At 38.6% G+C, this 22,638-nt stretch overlaps 1 protein-coding gene and 2 non-coding genes across 4 annotated transcripts in view; all 3 read right to left on the bottom strand.

Annotated features, from left to right (window-relative positions):
• The window catches only part of ncapd2 (non-SMC condensin I complex, subunit D2), a 41,908-nt gene that overhangs the window by 13,070 nt on the left and 6,200 nt on the right, over positions 1 to 22,638 (bottom strand). The window contains exons 10-24 of one of the 2 annotated variants that reach the window (XM_036135129.1): positions 20,272 to 20,469; positions 19,816 to 19,950; positions 19,633 to 19,720; positions 18,640 to 18,847; positions 18,393 to 18,511; positions 14,474 to 14,674; positions 14,187 to 14,361; positions 12,802 to 12,886; positions 12,046 to 12,182; positions 9,742 to 9,874; positions 7,142 to 7,217; positions 6,806 to 7,021; positions 6,523 to 6,683; positions 3,468 to 3,576; positions 3,247 to 3,370 (exon numbers count right to left, since the gene is read on the bottom strand). In XM_036135129.1, coding sequence (XP_035991022.1) covers positions 3,247 to 3,370; positions 3,468 to 3,576; positions 6,523 to 6,683; positions 6,806 to 7,021; positions 7,142 to 7,217; positions 9,742 to 9,874; positions 12,046 to 12,182; positions 12,802 to 12,886; positions 14,187 to 14,361; positions 14,474 to 14,674; positions 18,393 to 18,511; positions 18,640 to 18,847; positions 19,633 to 19,720; positions 19,816 to 19,950; positions 20,272 to 20,469 — 2,165 coding nt within the window. Of the gene's footprint in view, positions 1 to 3,246; positions 3,371 to 3,467; positions 3,580 to 6,522; positions 6,684 to 6,805; positions 7,022 to 7,141; positions 7,218 to 9,741; positions 9,875 to 12,045; positions 12,183 to 12,801; positions 12,887 to 14,186; positions 14,362 to 14,473; positions 14,675 to 18,392; positions 18,512 to 18,639; positions 18,848 to 19,632; positions 19,721 to 19,815; positions 19,951 to 20,271; positions 20,470 to 22,638 lie in introns of both variants that reach the window. The other variant, XM_036135128.1, reaches the window with a different exon arrangement.
• On the bottom strand, positions 19,261 to 19,552 carry LOC118562737. The gene has a single exon (XR_004930798.1). It is a non-coding gene; the product is annotated as a small nucleolar RNA U85 (small nucleolar RNA).
• On the bottom strand, positions 20,574 to 20,873 carry LOC118562736. Its single transcript, XR_004930796.1, has one exon. It is a non-coding gene; the product is annotated as a small nucleolar RNA U85 (small nucleolar RNA).

Raw genomic sequence — 22,638 nt, 5'->3', positions numbered from 1 at the left:
TTGACCCCTAATATAAGATAATTAGACATCCTGCACTTGAAATAAGATGATGGAGATGAGTTGTTCCTATTTTAAGGTCAAAAATCTTGTTGCATTGGCAAATCATCTTATTTACCTGCTCAAATCAAGATCAAATACACAAATTTTAAGAACATTTTACTTATTTTAAGTTCTGTTTTTGCAGTGCTCTGGGACCAAAGCTCTGTGCTCTAACCACCAGGCCACCACTCCCCCTTTGTGTCTCAATGACCAGGGTTCTCCTCATAAAGTATTTTTTTTAAACTGAAGACGTGAGCTGATGATCCAGTTTTGTTTCATCTGTCCAAAGGAAACTCTCCCAGAAGCTTTCTTGGCAAATTTGGTTTAAAGACCACGGCTTTATATGCCAGCAGACTGGCCAGACCAAAGACCCACAGAGGAGTTCTGGAGGATTGTGTCAGGAGGAAGATGAGAGAAACCAGATCAAACTATGCAGATGAGCTACAACAACCTTTGCTTCCCAATAACCTCTGTGTCACACTGAACTGAGGCAGTAATTCATGCAAAAGGAGACAAGCAATTATTCAGTGCATATGCTGTAGACTAAATTAAGATAATTTTCAGCAGCAGGCATGTCTGCATCAAGAATCTACTTAAAAAGGAAAAATAATTTTTACTTCATGCTCGTACGTCAAAGGTTAAAAGCTTTCCCTTCTTTCAGTTTCAAATATGTTTTTCCTGTATTCTGGGAAGCTCATTTAACACTGGAAAATAAATTAATCAAAGTGGCTCCGTTCTCACTGTTGAAAACTCCAAGCAGTCCAAATGTTACTTGGTGTTTAGGCCTTTGAAATTCGTCAAATTCTCCTGCTATTAACACCTACGGTGCAACTGTCCCCCAAAGATGGATCGTTACCAAATATTCATGGTGAAATTGAAGACGGGATAAAAGACTAGTATTTTAGATTAAGAGATGGGAATCTGTTTCACTAAACAAATGAGTTCAGAAGACAAATCCTGCGGTGGTGGACAGCATATCGTTGTATTTCAGAAAGGTCACATTGCATATCCGTCTCAACTAAATATTGCCGAAGCGTTTGTTATTAGGGTTAAGATTTGTCCAATTTTTGCCCAAAACACAGAATAATGGTAATCAGCAATCATTTGAGAAGTGTCAAGGAAAAAAGTGCCCTTTAATAATTGCAATTAGACTCAAAAGGTTAATGTAATCAAGCAAAAAAAAAAAGAAAACGGAAGAAAAGTGGCAATAATTGGAGATAGTACAAACAAGTCAAGAAACTTTCATGTGGGGGTAGGAACATTAAATCACTAGTTTGTGAGGCATTAGGACACATGGTCGATCTATTCTGACAACGCAGAGACCATTGGGGTTCTTTATGAAGACATCAGTTTTGTTTCGTGGTGGCTACTAGTTAGGAAGAACAGAGAAAGTACACTAAATAAAATATGACGTTTTCAAACGGTAAAAACCTCAAAATATTAAATGTAGCTGTAATTTTACTATAACAACGTAATGTCCTGAATGTCCTCGCTACATGCAGAAGGAAACAAGAGGAGCCATCTCCTACATGCCTTCTAGCTGCAGTCTTCAGAAAAGTTGTCTGTTCAGCTTGTTACCAGCTAGTCAGATTTATTGGACTACCAGGACTGTATCATGGGGTCTGTTTGAACTCTGCAGCACAGCCGCAAATAACAGAAGGGATTATTATTATTCTCCGTTTTATAGCTTCAAAACAGCAAAAGCTTTGCATTAACAGCCTCAGTGTGGAAAGTGCTCTGAGCTTCAAATAGCTTATTTCAAAGCTAATGAAAACAGTTTACAGTAAGTATCCTTGCTGCTTGGAAACACATCTGAATGCTGGATGAGTTGTGTGTTTAAGCTGATACATTATTCTCATTGTTTTCCATCCCTACCATGTACCAAGTGGTACAGCTTAGTGTTGTTCTTGATTTTTTTCCCCCCCAGGTAAGCAAAACGGAGACCCAGTCAGGGTTGTCAAAAGTATTGATACTCAAACGCTGCATACAATACTAATATGGCATGGTATTGATACAAAATATTTTAGTGTACCAGGCAAAAGGAGAAGGGAAACTGAAAGATTTTCACATGTTTGTGTGCAAGCAGTGCTTTAAGGTGGTGGCAAAGAAATCAAGCAGCACAACGAACTTGGCCAAATATCTCAAGAATCGACACCCTGGCCTTCATGATGATTTCCGACAGGTTAATAAATTAAATATGGCGTACATAATTTAATACATTAAACGTATTACTAATGTAACTGACTGTGGCTAGCATGCCATAAGACATGTGTTATATTTGGGTTATTTATTTAGCATTTATTGGCACACTTATCTAACTAGAATCTGTGACTCTGTTGAGAAAGCATGTTTCATGCAGAGATTAAAAAAAGGTCAGTTTTTCATGTTAATACAAATTTTTTATGCCTTTAAATATCCCCATGGTATTGAAAATGGTATTAAGTATCAAATATCTTTTCTGGGAATCGATATTGAGTTGGACATTTTCTGTATCGTGCCAACTCAGTTTATTTCACGAGTTAAGTGTGCTAATGTGTTAAATACAGATTATGCTCGACAAGCTGGGGAATAATAATGAGAACTGATAAACATCTTCAGAAATAGACTCTGGCTTCATTTTCTTGTTTTTCAAAAGGGATAATTTACAAGAAAAAGAGATGTGAAATTATATTTGCTATATTGCCAATCCTAACAAACTTGATGTAATAACCTTGACAAAAAATACTGTTTAACAGCATTTTACGACAATATTTCAATAAAAAAGGGACAAGCTATTCATTTGAAAAAAGAAAAACCAACAAAAATGCTGCTGCATTATAGAAAAAAGGTGAATCTTAGTTTATAATTAATATGTATCATTGTAGCACTCGGGTGCTTATAACACAAAACAAACATTTTCACCAATTATATAGGAATTTGAACAAGTTGATATTAACTGGTTGCAGCTGACTTGCAGTTGCCTCCTTCAAATAAATGCCGCTTGTAGCGTCCCCAATTTAGTCTAAAACAGTATTAACTTAACGAGAGTGTTGGGAGGTAATCTTCAGTTTCCAGAAGAGGTTTTTTTCCCCCTTGTGAAATATTCAAAAACTGTTTAAATCGTCTTAGTTTTAAGGGAGAAAAGTGAAATAGTCATTTTCCCCTACTGACCAAGGTTGAGACAATGGTGGAACGGTGTGTTAATGTTAATTCTGCAGTGTTATATACCTGATCATCATGTACTGAGACAGTGCCAAACAGGCAGCGGTGGTGAGCTGAGGGTGGGAGTAGCGCCCTCGGGAACTGCAGACTTTCACCAGCAGAGGAAGGAACACACTCAGCAGGTTCTCCTCTAAACAGATAGAGATGAGAGGCATTTTTATAAAATAAATAAAAGTTGTTTTAAATGCAGCTGGAGATGATACAGGAAAAAGGAGCCTTTAACTTACCAGCCAGCAATTCTGTTTCGCAGATTTTCCTGATTAGCTCTGCTTCTGTGTCTTCAGCAGAGGCACCAATCAACCCGAGTTCATCCTCCATGGTGCTTTCATTGGCCACCTGCTGAAATAAGAACAAACTCAGCAAAACAGCTCCACAAAAGCTCAAAAACACCTCTTTAAACAAACTTATTCTAGCTATACCCAAGCTGAAACCTCACTTTACTTTAAGTAGAGGTTAATAAAGTCCAAACACACAAATACAATTTCAAACTGGAAATATTTTCTGTATATCAGAGCTAGGCATAAGCCAGTTACTGGGATCAATATTTTATTAACTTGTAGTTTAAAAAGAGCTAATATTCTTAAGTCTTAATAAAAATGGCATTCTAATTTGTGACTGAAGCATACAAACTACACACTGCCAGTCAGCTGGCTGAAAAAGGCTACTGCGTTTGTCTTACGCTTAGAGAACAGCAGGTTCCATTTTAAATGAAAACATAATTGGTAGCAAAAAATGTGGACAATCACAGCAAGGAAGTCATCACTATGTCAACACCACTTTAAATGTAGTCTAAATTATGAGCTAGTTGGCGAGCTAATGTTGAACACTTTTGTCTTAAATCTTCGAGTAAATAACTTGATGTGATGAATCCTTAGTATTTTTACTTCACATCACGAGAATCTCATACCTATCCAAGCCTTATCTACACTTTCTGTTAACTGAGTCCAGACTAAGCAAATGTGTGAAATGATAGTTTTTTGAAGAAACAGTTTAGCACCTTAAAATAGCGAGTTAAAGAAAAAGGAGATCCTTAACATTAAAGTACATGTCTTTAATGTTAGAGATATGAAATGAAGGCTTAATAAACTCCATTCATGGCTGAAGAGCCACAGCACTGAATTGTTCAATTCTTTCCTGGTGGCTACCCACCGCTATGCTAAAGCCTCATTATCAACCATGTGCTTAATTATTCAGTTTCTTTATTGTTTATACAAAGGTTAAATATAAGCACACTATATATGCCTACTATGCAGAATTCAACACCAGAAACATTCCCTTAAGACAGCATCAAGTTCAATCTTTGACTTTTATGACAAAAGTAACAAAACAGATTTAAGAAATAAAAAATAAAATAAAAACCTAGCTAATTAAGGGCACATCCACCCTACTTTTATCTGATGTGCTGAGCAATTATGAGCTGTCATTCATCTTGTCAGTGTCACTAAACTGAAACTCATTATCAAGCTTCCCTGCAGAGAAGCACTCTGGAAAGACTCTCATACATCAGCGTGGATGAGGTTCGTGTTTTAGCTTTTAACTTGTTTATGAAAAAAGAAACCCCCAACTATTATTTTCTAATGAACAATTGCAATAATTGTCACAATATAGTTTTAAAATAAATAAACAAGTCTCTAGGATCTGTTTCAACACAAAATGAAAAGGCTATTTAAATGAGACATCTTAAGAATTAACGCAAACCAAACACTGAATTCCCAGAAGAAATGTGACAGTATGGATTGCTTTTTTTCTCTTTTTTTCCTTCTTTTTTCCTCCTTTTTTTTTGGACTGCATGTAAAAAAAAACAACAACAAAAAAAACACTACTTTTTAAACTAGTAATATATTGATCTACAAAACCCATTTTCTTTTTCATTTATTTATTTGTTTTTTTTAACGTGACTGGTTTCAACTCTTCTGTTAGGAGAGTTTACATAACGGGTCACGATGACCGCTCTGTTAGGCCCCTTGTATTGTTGGGCTTACTGAATTTTAAGCATACTTTTATAATTGCAATCATTTTCTGTTCCTTAATGAAATATTGTTATTGATTTATTGCCGGGCACTAAACTAAATTGCCTTATGATTCACTGATTCAGAAGCAGCGCCATGGGTGTGTTGTGGATGAGTTTATATCCTGATGGGCTTTTAGATGTGAGTGGGAAGCTGAAGTTGGAAAGTGCATGCTCCTATAAATATATACAAATACTTTAGAGGTGGACAATAATTCAATATCAATACATATCACGGTAGAACTTCATTCAATAAAAGGTGATATTGCAATATTTCAATATACATTATAGTCTATGATTACAACATGTGTCACTGACTGACGTTCTGGGTTTTATGTGTTTTATTTTTTAAAGCAAATTTTTCTAAAATGTTATATTAGTTTTATAAACATGCCTCTACAAAATAAAGTTTTTTGAGGCATCAGTTGTGGGCATTCCTTGCAGTCTTTCTGAGGCTTTTATTTTGTTTATATCAATATCGTAATTAAATTATATCGACCGGAATTAATAAACCGGATGTCTTTCGACATCTTGTTTTAAGGAAATTATGGAAACTTTCTGAAAACTGAAACCCATTTTTCAGAGAAGCCCGTCTAATTTCCCATCAAAAACAAGCTTCTTGGTTGAATAAAAGTAATTTTGATTGCAAATCTACCCAATATTTCTGGGTTCAGCAATAAATGGCACTGCTATTAAACTAGTTTTCTACATTAACTTTTGTTTTTAATGTGCTATATAAATTAATTCACATTAAAACTGGTGGGAATTGGTCTTGATAAAGTGTAAGCACGTTTTAAAAAGTCTTTAAGACATTGAAATTAAAGACCTATATAAAAAAAATGAAATGACGTAATTTACTTGACAGCTTATCTGAGTTAAATATAACTTTAATTTAGGAGTCGTTTTGGTTTAAGAGCTGTTATTGAGGTGATCTCTTATGTGGGCATACTGCAAATCTACTTTCCAATAGAGATATTCAAATTACAATTAAAAACACTAAAAGCTACAAATATTAAAATAAATAATGCAAAACTTTGTTCTCTCACTAAATCCATTTTAATATTTTATTTAAACAAATTGATCTAAAACAAGATCTCTTGGTTTTATATCTAGTATGAGAGTCTAATTAGATATTATATAATGCTGCTGACATACAATAACCTTTATAATTTGGCAGAGAGACATTTGTACAGCAAAAATTATTAGTGGGTTTGTCTCCCACTTCCCAAGAACTCTATTGTCTAGAGTGGACCAGCTGTACAGCAGCTCATTACCTTAGCTTTACTGCCTGGTCTTTTCTCCTTCTCCTCCCTCTCTTCTGTCTCTCCTCTCCTCCTCCGCAGCTCAGCGCTCACACTGCGCTCCAGATGAGACACCTGCCAAAAAGCAACGCATCCACAGAGAGCCAGCAGCTGGGCCAGACACACACAGTTCACTGCAGGGGAGAAAAACCCATTTGGCCGTGTGTGATTAAGAGGAACTACAGGAACAAGTCTAATAGCATTCTGTAGACATCAACTCATTTCAGCACTTTTAACTCTAGACAAGTGGTCTAACCTTGTTCCTCTTGGTCAGTGGAGACTTGAGATCCATCATGCATTTGGCTAACATCCTTGTTGACTTCATCGCCCTCGGTGATCTGATCAAGTAAGAGTCGGGCGCTTCGCTGGAGCAGCCTGGAGCACAGCTGGTCTGGGGATTCTGCCAGGAAGTAGATGAGTCGGACGGCCTGCTCCATAAAGCTCTGCCAGTAAGGGTCTTCCATCACCACACCTTGGGCAAACACAGTGAAGACAGAAACATTAGAGGAAGAAACTGAAACTGTGCGTGGAGAGAAAACAGAACAAAAAAACATTGTGAAGAAAATGTCTAAACTTAGGGCGCACTGTTTACCCTCAGCAACAGCCTGTGTAAGGCAGGTGAACAGCTGGTGGTCCTGGGGGAGTCTGAATGGAGCCCCCTTTGATTGCTAAACGATAGAAAACAAAGCAACACAGGATCAATTTAAACTTTCAAATTTGTGAAGCTAATAACAGCTAGCACTAGCTAAAGGCTGGTTCACACGGCAGGATTTTTAGCCCCGTTTTCCCCTCCGATCTCCCCCTTCCGAGAGGCGGCGATTATTGCTGTGTCCCTTAAGATAATCCTGTCATGTGTGGTGTGTTAAGAGCGGTCCGTTCGGTGGAACGCCAGGATCGCTACAACCTCAAATCGGGGATATTCAACATGTTGGATTAAAGGCCCATTCATACCCTACTTTGGCCTACACGTCCGTATTTCTGTCCGTACGTTCTATCCGTTGACTCCTTCATACCTCCGTCCGTTGAGGTGCGCAATAACCAATATTTCCTGTAGGTGGCAGTGCTGGGCGCTCCCTAATGCGGTACCGCGCGCGAGCTATTTTTAGAAACACAACGTCACGATGACGTCACATCACGTGGTACGCAGTAGGGCATGCTTGCATAGTCCGCCGCTGTGTCGCTGTAAAAGAGACGTGCGTTACCCTTGGTTTTACTCGGTAAACAAATGCTTTTTCCAAATCTAAGACCATGGTTTTTAAACATTGTTGCTATGGAACGTGCAACAGCGACTCGAGGTACGCTGATCGGCCGTATATGAAGGATGTTTTCTTCAAGACTGCCAAGGAGAAATGTGTGTGCTTGGAACACCGGGGCGGCCGGCCTACACAACAGTTCAACCCGGAAAAAGTTACCAAATTCAAGTACATATGTAGCAAGCATTTTGTTGGAGGAAAGGGCACAACCGAAGAACATCCTGACCCAATTCCAGCGACATCAAGTCAAGGTAAGAGTATTTTGGTGGCCGACATGTTAATAATGAAGCGCCTGCTACCATGACAGAATATAGGCTATCATGGTAGCAGGCGCTAACATGATAGCCTGCTACCAGGCTTACTCAAAAACATTTCAAATGAGACAAACATTAAACATATACCCATTCCTGGACGGTGATTGCAAACAACAACAAAAAAAACGGCCGACGCTGCCGTGATCGCCGCGCAGGAAAAAAAAAAACAAAGCTTACCGTTCATCAACTCGGCCAGTTTTCCAGTCTTTTTAAACCCTCTAACCTCAAGCCATCGTTTGAGCTGAAGGTTGGTGTGTTCTTCGACAGTGCGACCAGTAAACCGTGTGCCTGGGACATCGTCTTGGGAAAGTTTAACGGCTGTAAAGTCGGTCATATCTGTTATCCGTGCGTTCTCTCCTGTATGCGTTCTCTCCTGTATGCCCTACCTAAGCGGCAAAAGGGGCGTTGCTCTTGAGACGGTGACGTCACGTGCGCGGTACCGCATTGCGGCCCACTTGGACTTCACGACATCTGCCCAGAGCCTCCCAGATTTCCTGAAAGCTATTCATAACTTTTTGTTTGTCCCTGTGCCCCGGACACGACACATCATATAAATGTGGGTAGTTGCGGACAATCTCCTAAAGTCGTTCCTCAAAACCCGCCATTGTTTAAAGCCCAGAATTCTAACCTTCTTCGTGATTTTGTTGACATTTTGTACTACAAACCCAACAGCGCGCCCACCTCTTCCAGTAGTATTGCTCCGTATTGATCCGTTTCGTCCGTAATCGTAAGCTCCCAATTTTCGTGTCAAAATACGGACGAAATCGACGGTTAGAACGTATGAAATACTCCACACGTATCCGTCTTTTACGTGAGGTATGAATGGGCCTTAACTTGCCCCGATATCCTAGGATGCCCCCCCGAGGACAAACGAGCAGGCAGCCTGTTGAATGTGACGTGTAGCCAATCAGAAAAGCAAACCCAAACCCGCCTCCATTTCATAGAGCAGCAAACGTGGTGCTCTGAAACATCCACATTATACTGTTAGCTTAACACGTAGCACCGCTACGCTCAAGGACTAATTTCAGCTTCATTTTGACAACTTTTAATGGGCTGACGAGAACTTTCTGGGTAGGAGTCAGTGGCTTGTTATGCTAATTTACCCCCTTCAACCTCCCAGGAATGTTTCATGTTATTCAGCTGATTGTGGATGCACCTGTGGTATTGAATGAGTTGTTTTACCAGATTAAATGTCAGTTTTTTAGTCTTGGATTGTGTAAAATACATTTCTAAATAATAGAGGTAACTTATAAAAATACGATATAAAAAAAAAAAAAAAAAAAATATATATATATATATATATATATATATATATATATATATATATATATATATATATATATATATATATATATATATATATATATATATAAAAAAACTTTTATACTGGCCAGTTTCTTTTTTAAACTTCAGTTATATATTATGTCTTCACATATAATCTCGGATTGGCGGCTTTTAAGATTCTTTATGAGAAACTTGGGGGTGTTCGAAAACTTAAATCCGATCTGGCTGGGAGCTTTTTGAACAATTTATGAAATTTTGCTTTTCAGGGATGCTTTAATCCCCCAGACGTCAGTTAAGTATTGATCAAACATAAAGACAAAAGCTGGTTTACGTAAGCTTACCCGGACATGATCAGTAATGCTGCAAATGGTGATCGCCGTGTCTCTTGCAAGCAAAAAGTCTTCAGTCACTTTTTCTCCCAGAGCCACAGAACAAAGAGTGTCCAAGTTGCTGAGCACGACTTCTCTCTCTGCCCTGTTAGTTTCATACAAAGCAGAAATACTTGTTAAAACGAGAACTCAAGTATGTTTTCTTGAATACCAAATGATCTCGTCTTTATGCAAAGTCAGGTAATAACGCTGCCCCGCACGACCCCAGCTGCTCTGTGCTGGTTTCGCCAGTTCTAGGCTGTGCCCAAATATTACATGTAGGAGGACGGGTTAGAAGAAGCACAGAAGGTTTAATAGGTTATAAACGCTGCTGATGCTGGATCAGGAGAAGAGGCAGTGTGGGTGGACTGCAAATACCCTTTACTCTCTCACGCGCTTGCTCACCCTTCCCCAAAGCAACTGTTCTTGGAGGTAGATGCAACGGGGGGAGAACATTATATTTTACATATAAGGATAAAGATACATATAGAAATAAAGTAAAATACAAAAATGTCCTGGCAAGAAGCCTAGTTCTAATGTCGTGACTTCAATTACAATGAAGAGGAGCAGAGGCTGGGCTTGTATTCTGACTAATGAGGATTTGCAGAATGTCAAGTAGCTGAGGCAGGGCTGAAATGTAAAGAGAAGTGCTGTTATTCAGGCAGGAACAGATCTGATTTTATATACATTTTTACCACAAACCTGCTCGCCTCACAACGGCAACATGCTGCCCCCACCCACCACCCACCAGTTAAACATTTAGGTCAACAAATGTGAGTACACATGAAATAATTGCTGGGTATTCAAACAGATAAAATGTCCTCTAAAGATACAGCTGACATTTGAGTTAAAGTGCAACTGAAATGTAAAACCCAATTTCTTCGTTTGACATACTGATCCGCCTTTCATGTCTTCCACTAAACAGGGCAAATATGATTCTAAACAATAATTAATACAATTTTATTAAACAGAAAATAAGATTTATGGTGCACAACCAGCAAGAAGTCAGTGGGCAGAAGCCTCATTTATTTCCCTTCTTATTAATAAGCAACATAATGCTATACAACCAGCACAAAATAAACCTGAGGTCAGCCATTTATTCCCCCAGACAAAAGCAGACTAGGGCTGGGCGATAAATTGGTTAATTTGAATTTACAATTTTTTTAAGATTAGATTTTTTTGGGGAGAGGCGATAAATAAATAAAATAAAATAAAAAAATAAATAAATGTATTCAGCATGTAATGCTGAATACACGTTTAGGAACATATATTGTCAAAATATCGTAAAGAGGACACTTTTTCAAAATATAATACGAGACACTTTAATTCACTCATTCACGTATATAGTAGGGCTGAAAAATTAATCGCATTTTCAATATAATCGCGGTTTAAAAAAACAACGCAATTTCCAAATCGCAGAGGTCTGCAATTTGTGGCTATGTAACAATTAGGGAATCAGACACGTCCATTAGGTGTTGGTAAAATGTGTGAAGTGGGTTTTCTTCCACATGGAAGGGAAGACAGTTGCAGCAGTGAGATAATCTAATTTTATTACTTGTTTTAGAGTTTATATAATCATACATAGCATTAAGTACAGGTCAATCTGTTTAATACATATACTTGCTTTTTGGTTGGACTTTGCACTTTATGTTCAACAAGGATTGATTTCCAATTAAATTAAAAGCTGTTCTCTTGAATAATACTCCTATCAATAGAAACATTAAGAGTTCTTGTTTTAAATAGTCTTTATTTACAAACAGATTTATTTAGAGGCCATTTTTGTTGCTTGTGGTTAATGCAGAGAAAAGTGAAAATTGCAATTTTGGTTGAAATATATTGTAGGCAGAACGCAATCATTTCTGCACCAAGTTTAGATGCTGTGGGTCTTTTAGCAACTAATCCGCACGGCGAGGAAACAAAATGATTTGTTGTTTGTATACATTTAAAAACACATGATAAAATAAACTTGAAAAAAAAAATTGCATTAAATCGCAATATTAAGAAAAGAAAAAAAAAATCACAGTTAGATTATTTTCCAAAATCGTTCAGCCCTAGTATATAGTTTGAAATTACACAAGTGATGCATCATAAAGGGAAGCTTTGCACTAACAACTTTACTTTTCTGCTCTTTGTGGTGCACTAAACAGATTTCATTTCATTTTAACTCTCCTATTCTAATGATTTTAACACAATCTCCCAGTTAAAGCCAAGACAGCATTGGTAAAAATGCAAAGTGTTTGTTGTTGTAGAAGACAGTAAAAGTGTTTTGTGATTTACCGTGCTGCCATGCCAAGCAGTAACACTGCAGCTCGCTTCTGGATGACGGAGCTTTCTCGTTTGCCGGTGAATCTCTCCCACAAGACCTGAATTACTGTGAGCTGCAGATTGCTGCCACTGCCAAAGAACTCCTGCACCTACAGACATATTTTCACGGTTACAGCTCCCTATGTGTTCAAGTAAAAAGAGTCTCACCAAAAATATCTCAATGCTAATTATCCCAAATGAACATTTTGTCATATTTACATTTTTCACCATTATCCAAACACAGGGTTCCTACAGCATAAGGCAAGTTAAATTCAAGACTTTTTAAGACGTTTTAATGCCACTTGAAATAAAAAGTTAAGACCAAATTCACGATAAACAAGAAAAAACCTGGTTGCGACAACTTCACCCAAATGTTTATTTTAACATAAACCATTACTTTCTGGCCCAGTAGACATGTTTAAATTTTTTAAAAACATTTCATATAGGAAGAAAGCTAAAAAAAGACAAATTACAGATATATTTTTAACAACTACTGAACTGAATTCTCAAACTTTGTTTTGTTTCCCTACTAAAATAAACTATTTTGGTATCTGGTAAACAATTTTAAGACCTAAGAAAGACTGATTTAAGACATTTTAATGCCAATTAAGGCCTTAGTTTTAAGTTACAGAATTCAATGCCTTTTAAGACTTTTTAAGGATCCGCGGGAACCCTGCAAACATGTTTCTGCTGCCAATTAATCCGATGATTCATATAACAATTACTCACAATTTCCTCAAGACACTGGATGGTACCCAGAGATGCGTCCACCATCAGTTCAGATAGGTTGTCGACGAGAGTCTGTGCTTTCATCCTGGTAAAAAGATCAGATGAAAGTTTTTCACTTAAAAATATCAAAGGTGTTTTTTTTTTTTTTGTTTATTTGAAAGCAGCAGAATATTTAGCAGTCACCAAGAAGCAAAACAATTTCATGAATGATCAAGCTTTGCTTCAATTAGAAACCAGCAAGGGCCTGAACAGATCAATGATACTATAATCCTCATTAAATATGTCAAAGCAGGAGTAAAGATGATAAACAAAAAAGGCCTAGTGAACACCAAACAACTAGCATATATATTATTTTAACATGGGTTTTATAATGTCCACTAAATAGTTATGGATACAGTGATGTTGTGTGTTGAATCCCTCCTCATTTCTAATCCAAGGTGCCAGATTACCTGGTAATTATTAAAAGTGCTCCTGAACAACATTTCTCAAAGCTTCCTATGGTTTGTTTTTGTTTGGACTTTGCTGTCATACTCATTTCAATTCCAGTGTTCCCATTTCCTGGCAATTTTCACTGTTGAGTTTAGGGGCGTTTTCATGCATAAGTAAGGGGTGATTCAAGGTTTGAACCAGTGTGTTGAAACACAACAATTTAAAAACTAATTTTTAATTGGGGATACTTTGTTACTATTAGCGATCAAAGGCATAATTTGTTCAAATGTCTTCAGCTGAATCTTTGAAAGATTAACACTGGCAAATACAAACCACCATTTTTCTCCAAAAGGAAGAATCTAATTTTACATTTCTTAATAGGCTGTACAACGGACAATATGGAAAAAAAGCACATCAATAAAATAAAAATCATTATCAATAATTATTAAAAAATTCTAAACATATATTTAGTTGCTTAGTGACCTATTTTTGAATTCAAACTCAACCCTTTATTCAAACAACTTTTTACCAAAACTAAGTTTTTAAAAAAAGAAATCTTTGAAGCGTTCCTGGGTCTGTGTTTGTGATTGGTTGGGAGGTTGTAATGACTGCGGTATTAACCCACATGATAGGCTAGAATGCAAAAGAAAGGAAAAACTGTTCTATTAAACTTTTATTGACTTGTTTTTCCTATTGAACGTGTGTGGTTTTCCTATTGAAGCACACACGTTTATCGATCGATATATATTCTTATTGAATTATCGTCTGACCCCATTTCAAAGCATATGAAAAAGCAGTTGCAGAACCCACTTGGAAAGTCTAAAGAGTTGCCGATCAACACCACTCGCATTGCTAGTTTAATCCCTTGAAAACGAATTTTACGGAAATGATAATACATTATAAATATTGTATAAACCTTTGCACAGAACTACATTTAAAGTAGTTTAACCACAGACCTAATCGTGTCTCCTTGCGGGTTCAGATACAGGCGCCTGTAGGCCTGAACAACAGCATCTTTAATGGCAGCATCCGTTGACCAGACCAGAGGCAACATCTTCCTCACTCCACTGATAGAGTTGGCAACGCTGAACTCGTGCACCGTCACACAAAACTGCACTGCCTCTTGGACAACTTCAAACAGGAAAAAAATAAAAAAACACATGTAATGATGAAGCTTCATGTAAACACAATCTACACCAAGATTTGGTAAAATAAAATGACAGATGCTCAAATGGACATCTACCTGAAGTTGTTTTCCAATACAGCATGTTGTTGATGATGAATATTGCCCTTTCCACTTGTAAGGAAAATGTTTCTGTGTCTCTCAAATACTGCACCAACATCTCCTGCTTCTTCAGCTCCCCATCCTCCCCTTCTTTGTCTCCCTCCTTCTGTGGGGTTGGTGGCAAGTTCTGGGTGTCTTCTGAAGCATCTTCATCAGAGCCTGGGGCAAACGGTGGAAAATTACACATTGCACTCGTTTAACAAACTAAAAACAGTTAAAATCGTCTACTAAACCAAGCACTTCCTGACGCTGCAGCCTGATAATTAACCTTTAAACAGGGCAGTCAAAAGTAGCCTGTCAACGGCGGCAAATCGCCGTCTATAGCAGCTCCTGCCGCCGCCTACTTTTCCCCGATTATACATCCCAAAAATCAGCTTAGCATCTGTCTCCACTGAGAGCTACATTAACGAGTGATTGGGTTCCTTGTTCCAACCGAGATGCTACTTTTCCGATCAAAACACAGACCGGTGTTATGCCGAAAAGTGCAATAAAACCGTGAGAGCTGACGTGAGTTTTGAAACTGCAAAGCTTTGTCTTAAGCGGAAGTTCAAACGTGCACAGCACCGCGTTCATAGACCAGTGATGCATTCACGAGCGTCAGAAAGCTATGGTGCATTCAGGAGCATGGGACATTTCAAACTTACAAGGAAAAAGGCATAAAACGGTATAGAACTTAACTCATACAGTAATGTATTTATCCAGAAACAGCGTGGGCTTTCTTACAATACTGAATGCTCTATAATTGTATTTCTGATATTTTTTGATTATGCACATCTGTTAGCTTTTTATTCCGAAAAATCTACAATATTACATAGAATATAATAGCAGCAAAAAGTTTTTCAGGGGATGCATTTTGTGTTCGTCTCTAGAATCCTCGCCGATGATATGATATTGTGTGTGTGATGAGTGCAAGTGAAATTAAACTGAGATAAGAGATTTCGAAAGAGTAATATGACTGAAATAAATTCAACATGTAAATTCAATTTCAAATTCCAACCCTGTATTTTTATCATAAAAATTCGACTTGGTTCGTGAAGAAATGTTACAATCGTTTTTAGAACAGAACTGTGAATAATAATAATAATAAGATGAATAGACCTCACCTAATCTGGTCTGTTTTATGTGGTGTTAGTAATTCAAATTAAACTAATTTTATGCAAATGGAGATTACCTTACCTTTTTAAAACATGATGATGATAACATCATATGCACCGGCATAAGTGCACCCTCCTACCTGATAGTGTGTGGCCTGCTACTGTAAAAAAGTTTGACTGCCCTGTTTAAATCATAATGTATGTGCAGCGGTTGCATACACAGCTTTTAGTGCAAAGCAGATACCCCCAGAATTTGATTTTTGGGGGATAGATGTGTGGGGCAGAGTGAACACTTGAGTCTTTTTTGTGTTGATCTGTCAGCCTGTTTTGACAAACATTCAGGTACATGGAGTCATGCGAACACCAGAATGTTTTCTCAGTAGAACATAGGTCCTGTAATAAGATCAGCAGATACTCACTTTACCTGTCAATGGTCATAATCTTATTACTGAAGAATGAGACGTTTTAATTGAACCGTCAGACTATCAACTCACATCTCTGATGGTGCATTTGAGGGGGACCATGAAAAGTGTTTAACTGAGTTGAATTAAATTACTTGTTTAGATTCTCAGATGACATTAACTTGTGGTGCATGCAGCGTGAAGTGAAGTATAGCTCTGACGGAGGCTTATTAAATTATACTGTCATGTAGGCAAATCCAATATGTAAAAAAAAAAAAAAATTAAAGGAAGTCAAAGTGCAGCAAGATGTTTTCTCACCATTTTGAGAGATAATTATACACGCTGGTGGTATGTGTACACGGAGGATGAGCATAATTATCTTTACTTTTGAGCCTGGCTTAATGGCTTAGGGTGCATGAATAATATCATCTCAGACACATCAAAGCTGGTTAAGGAACGACTAAAAGCCGATACGTGGCAAGAAATGCGTATTGATAGGGTGATGTATATATTTGGAGGTTGAAGATTTTCAACCATGTATGGATAAAATAAAATTTGCCACACAAATTCATGCAGCCATGTCTTGTTAAAACACAGAAAATACTTCTGGATCAGTGCTTCTGTATTTTTGTGTGCATCCGTTTTCTCAATCCCCCAGTTGGTCGTGGCAAACGGCCGTTAAAACTGATCCTGGTTCTGCTGGAGGTTTCGTTCCATCAAAAGTAGAGACGCACCGATCCGATACCCAGATCAGATATTGGCATTGATATTGACTAATTAGGATCAGATTTCAGATTATTTATGCCAATCCAGTCGTTTCTTTATTATTAATATCATACACAGAATTACAGTTATTTTACGGCCGTTACGCAGAGCACACACAGCAGCTAGCGGTAAGCAATCACAGAACAACATGGAGCAAGTGGCGGACCGAGCCAAGTCCGATGTTTGGGAAAAATTTCAACCTTGATACGGCAACAAGGCCGACTGCAACATGCAGCACCTGTAATGCGTAAGTGGCGAGGGGGGTGATAAGGTTGGTATTCAACACAACAACCGTATACAATGGTTATTTCAGGCCTGATAACGTCACTCACATGGCAAGGTACACGGTTAGTTCATTTAACAGTAGTATCGGGTGCATCATCTCTAGTCAAAAGTGGAGTTTTCCTCTCCACTGTTGCACGGTGCATGCTCGATATGAGGGATTGTTTCAAAGAGAACGACTCAATGTAATCAATAGTTTGGTGTTGATACACTCCCATTCAGGAGTGAATGCTGCAAGCCGAAGACTCAATGCAATCTGCTGGGTTTCCCTAGATTAGGAGTGTCCAAAGTGGGGCCTTGGGGTCGTTTGTGGACCTTGGAATAATTTTTGTTTAGATTAGCAAAGACACCTCCAGTGTCGGCTCCGGATCACCTCAGGCCTGCGTACTGAGCCCACTGCTCTTCACCCTGATGACCCAGGACTGCCAAGCCGGGTTCAGCACACACCATGTCATTGGGCATGTGGACGATATTTGGACATTAGGACAAATGTCCTAATACATTATACCGATGATAAAATATGAATATTTGTTTATAAATTGACATCTGAAATAAAATTATCTGGAAATCGTCTCAATAAACAAAGAAGGTGCTAATATGCTTTTTGCCAAAACGATCACAAAAAAAAAAAAAAAAGTATGTGGACGACATGACAGTGGGGTGGTTCATCAGGGAAGACAACAAACTTTATTTGCAAAAAACCGAAATGAAGTGGCCTTTGACAGGAGGCTAACAGGAAATAAGGTTGAGGGAAAGAAGGGGAAGACAAGGGACGGATCGAAGACAACGGTCTCTGATCACTGGTGGGAAGCTCTACCCCCACCACCACCACCACCACCTTGTCCTTTATTTTTTGAATGTTTTTTTTATTAGAAAAAAAAGCAAATTATGGCCACTGAGTACTTTCAAACTGCTGATTTTGCCGATTAAAATGTTTGGACATTACTGCCTTAAAGTTTTTAACCAGTTTAAAAAATAAATTGAACTTCACTGCATTGTTTGATAACAAGGATCAAGCTGGAAAGTCATATTGACTTTGAATCTATATGACTAGAATGAATCTTTTGTAAATTACTTTAAGAGGAATATTTGTTATGAATTGGTGCTTCATAGACAGATTTGAACCACATAAATATTTGTGCCAATTAAGACTAGATTCATAACCATAATTAAAGCTTTTATCTGCGATTCAATCTCATAGGCGTGATCAATCTCAGTTGTCTTTGTGCATTTTATTATTTTTATATTTTTGTGAAGTTGTCTTTGTCCATAAGAGAACTCAGAATGGCCACACCAATGAAAGTGAACATTAAATAAAGTGAACAAAGCTTTTACCTTTGAAAATCAAACCCAGCGTGTCCATTAGACTCTCAGGGGTGACTGTGGACAGAGCAGCAAACATCTCTGATTCTGGGAACCAATCGTGAGCTTTTATGCAAAGCTTGACAGCATTCCTGCAGAGAGAGGGGCGCAGAAATACGACATATTCCTGATTCTAGGATGTGACAGCGCAGGTGAAAGCACAGACCCGATCCTTAAACAGTGACACAACTAATCGACTTTTACTGGTGATCGGCATCACCTGTATTTGTTGACCCGGAGGTACTGAGCGATTTTCACCGCAGTGGCTCTGTCGTCATCGTCTTCTGATTTTTCCTCCTCCACATCCCCCTCTTCCTCATCCTCCTGCTCTCTCTCTGCTTCACTTGTGTGCTCCAGGGTTGTCCTGACAGTAACAAGGAGCTCGGGCTCCATGGCAGCCCACAGCTCTGACGCCTTGATCACTGCGACTACAGGGAGGGAAAGAATATATACATACATTTATTATAATTCCCTGACAGCTAGTCATGAAAAAGCTCTTAAAAAAAAAAAAAAATGACGCCAATGTGCTGAAAGATTAAAATAGCGACAGAATAGATTAGTTCTGTATTTTTCTTTAATTAGCTACGTGAACCCATCATTTCTGTGAGGCCGACATTAAACGACCGCAGCACTAAGTTAATTTACGAACTGCTGATGAGCCATAATTCAAGATAAAAAACATCATTTTAGCTCATTTGCATTAATATTTTACTTAATTGCATTTTAAACTTAAAAAAATTAAAGAAATAAGTGTGAAAGACAAACGTACAAACAGATTCGAAGTTAGAACTTTCCCCCTAATGAGCACATCTTGGTTGCTCAGTTTCTAGAAACCTGAATTAGCCCTCAGATTGTAAAAGAAAACAGCTCATGGCTCACTGAACAGCAGCGGGACCAAAGTGGGCTTCTTGCATCAGACACACACACCCCCACACAATGTAAGCTCTATTCCTAAGATTACTCCTCTGTGACTCCAAAGGAATAATTTAGATTGAGCCAAGTCTCTGTCGGCAGGCCCTTACGGCAGAGCAGAAAGCCTCCTCTGCACTGCCAAGATTACCTGCCATTCAAAAGCAAGAAGAACCCAACACTCGTTCAGTGAGCTCACATTCGCCTTGGTTTCATCACTGGGCACAAAATAAAAAAACGCATGATGAAAGAAATCTAAACCAAGCAGAGGCATTTGAAGAACGGCCACAGAAGCAGTGATTACCGGGTGCTTTTCCCTCTAGTTTCTCTTTCATTTCTCTAAGTTTTGCCATTTCTTTCTCCAAAGGTTTCTTCAGATCAGCGCTGCTCAGCTGAAAGACAAGCAACAAAATTAGGCTGTTGTGAAACATATTGAAATATTACCCTCTTTTGCAGTCAAAAAAAAAATCACACTAGTCTGAATTACCTTGCAACTGTAGGGATTGTGTGCGATGAATGCTGCCAACAGCTGGATGGCGCTCTTCACAGCATTTATAGATTTGTCCATTAACCGGCCGACAGCGAGCTCCATCACCTCGCTGTACTTACACAGGGGCAGTGCCTGAATACAAAAAAAGAAAGAAAATGTCTTTATTAGTGTCAGCTTTTGTTATTACTTTGTCCTAAAGCTTCGGTTTTGTCCTGATTGGGCTGTAGAAAATTCTTCACCATACAAGATTTCATATTTATCATTCAGTCAATGTTAGATAATTGAAACATGGCGGCAGATCGTCAGCACAGCCAGAAAAAAGAAAACATGCCACCCAATGGTAAAGCTTTTAAAGATTAGGAAACGCAGACCAAAAAAACCTAACACCTTTATTGCAATCATCATTGTCACTGCTTTAAAACATTCACAAAACATTACATACAAACAACATACTTTGCTGTTGACGATCCGTGTGAAGACTTGGAGCACACGTGCTCTGACGTGGGAGTGTGTGTCGTGGAGATGTTCCTGCAATATGTCGAAGAAGCGGTCGCGGTCGGCTCTGCCAGATTCCTGCAGCCCGTCTCCACATAGGACTCGCACAAGGATTTCTCCTAGCACCTCGCACACGGCAACTCGCATTGTGTGACTCTGGAAAACAAATTCAAATCCAACTGTTCAGCATTTAAAGAACTTCTTTTTTTCCCCCCTCATATAGCTGCCTTAGTAAGTGGGAAAAGAAAAATGCACGAGTCTGCCCTCAGATTACCAAAGACGAAAGTCATAGCTCACTGAACATCAAAGAGAGCCGGGTGAACTTTTTGCCTTCTGCACACGCACACACACACGCGCACACACACTGTCAGCATCACCCAAGCCATTACTCCACGATAACTGTAGAGGAATAATGCTGGCTGAGCTAAGTCTCTGTCGGCAGGCCCTTACAGCAGAGCAGAAATCCTCCTCTGCACTGCCAAGATTACCTGCCAGTAAAGGCAACAAGAACCCGGCTCTCATTCAATGAGCTCATATTCGCCTTAGTCTCATCACTGGGCAAAACATGAATGAAACAAAAAAAACAAACAAAAAGTCTGCCAAGCTGTGCAAAGGAGGCAGAGGCTGCTAAAAACAACAGAAAGTGTTGGATATTGTCCCGTATTTGTGAGTAAAACAAAACAGCCAAGTTCTTGTGGCTCGTCGGGTAATACTGCGGTGCCAAATGGCTCACCAGACAGTGCAGTTTTTATCCGGTATCTAGGTAAATCAGGACTTTTAAAAAGTCACTGCTCTAAAATTTTCCTTCGTGCTGTTCCTGCCAAAGAATGTGTCGTACTGCTCATTTTTTTCCCCCAGCTGTGTGGAGCAGAAAGTAAAAATGCTGCCACACCCTCCCTGCACACTGCCAGTCAGCTGCCCTAAAGTGCTCAACAACACCTATCCGTTGCCCACAAGAGAACAGAAAGTGTTGGATATTGTCCCGTATTTGTGAGTAAAACAAAACAGCCAAGTTCTTGTGGCTCGTCGGGTAATACTGCGGTGCCAAATGGCTCACCAGACAGTGCAGTTTTTATCCGGTATCTAGGTAAATCAGGACTTTTAAAAAGTCACTGCTCTAAAATTTTCCTTCGTGCTGTTCCTGCCAAAGAATGTGTCGTACTGCTCATTTTTTTCCCCCAGCTGTGTGGAGCAGAAAGTAAAAATGCTGCCACACCCTCCCTGCACACTGCCAGTCAGCTGCCCTAAAGTGCTCAACAACACCTATCCGTTGCCCACAAGAAAAATAATATGTTTGGATAATACTCCTGGGGTCCGTTCTTCGTACGTTGCTTAAAACATCCAAGATCAAATGAGACATCCAAGATGATTTCATCCGGCTAATTGGGTTCTTCGAACACATCTGTTGTTTACGATTCGTGTCACTGGATTGAGTTATCTGAGACAACTGCGCGTTCATGGGTTTGTTTAAAAGGGGAAATGTATCGATAGTAGAAACATTGATCAGCAGCGCTGCTATTGGCTGTTCAGAAAAGAACGCCCACAGTTTTTCTCCCAAGCAGAACAAGAGCTTGGAAGGTTATGCCGAATTTGAGTCATTAATTAAAACACCTCAAAATCTGTTAAAGCCAGGAGAGAGGGCTGGCAAAAAGTAGCAGACAAATTAATGCGTAAATACTGTCCATGGTAGATGTTTCTATCACATTCTACAGCATGAATTTTTTGCATTTTAATAATTTGATATTATTTGTTCTTTTATATCAGAGCCTCCACGGGACCCACTAGAACATGGGGAAAAGTAAAAGTGAAATACAACAATATTCTACAAAATGGTAGCCTTTAATTATTACACTTTATTTTAAAAAGCCACTTGTTATGTCAAGAGATCCAAATTTCAGTGTCATTCCTTAGAGACGGGAAGTAAAGGACACGTGCAAACTGTGAATTTTAACAAAAAAAAAATCTTTATCCATAAAAAATTAAAATCTTCCTTTTCCAAGTCATCCACAGTTTACACGGTAAAACTGTAGTGCTCCGTGGCTAGATAATCCACCCATAGTTTTTTCTAATACAATATACGGCTCGACAGGAAGCAAGCCTTTCAAAGTAAACTAAACTTCACAATAAAATGGCCTGAACAAATCTTCTTACTATAGGATAAAAATAAAAAGCAAACCATCATACAAATAACTTAAATATTTTAGATGTATGGCTCTAACACAACTTTTTCCTCTTTAAAAGCCACTGTTAAATGATGTGTTTGTCTGTTTATAACAGCCACCGAGAAAAATCTCTCTACAATTACACTGTCGCGCTGCGCTAAAG

This window comes from Fundulus heteroclitus, chromosome 3 (genome assembly GCF_011125445.2).
Source record: "Fundulus heteroclitus isolate FHET01 chromosome 3, MU-UCD_Fhet_4.1, whole genome shotgun sequence".
NCBI lineage: Eukaryota > Metazoa > Chordata > Actinopteri > Cyprinodontiformes > Fundulidae > Fundulus > Fundulus heteroclitus.
The sequence above is the reverse complement of the archived record's forward strand: the minus strand, read 5'-3'. Positions and strand labels throughout refer to the sequence as shown.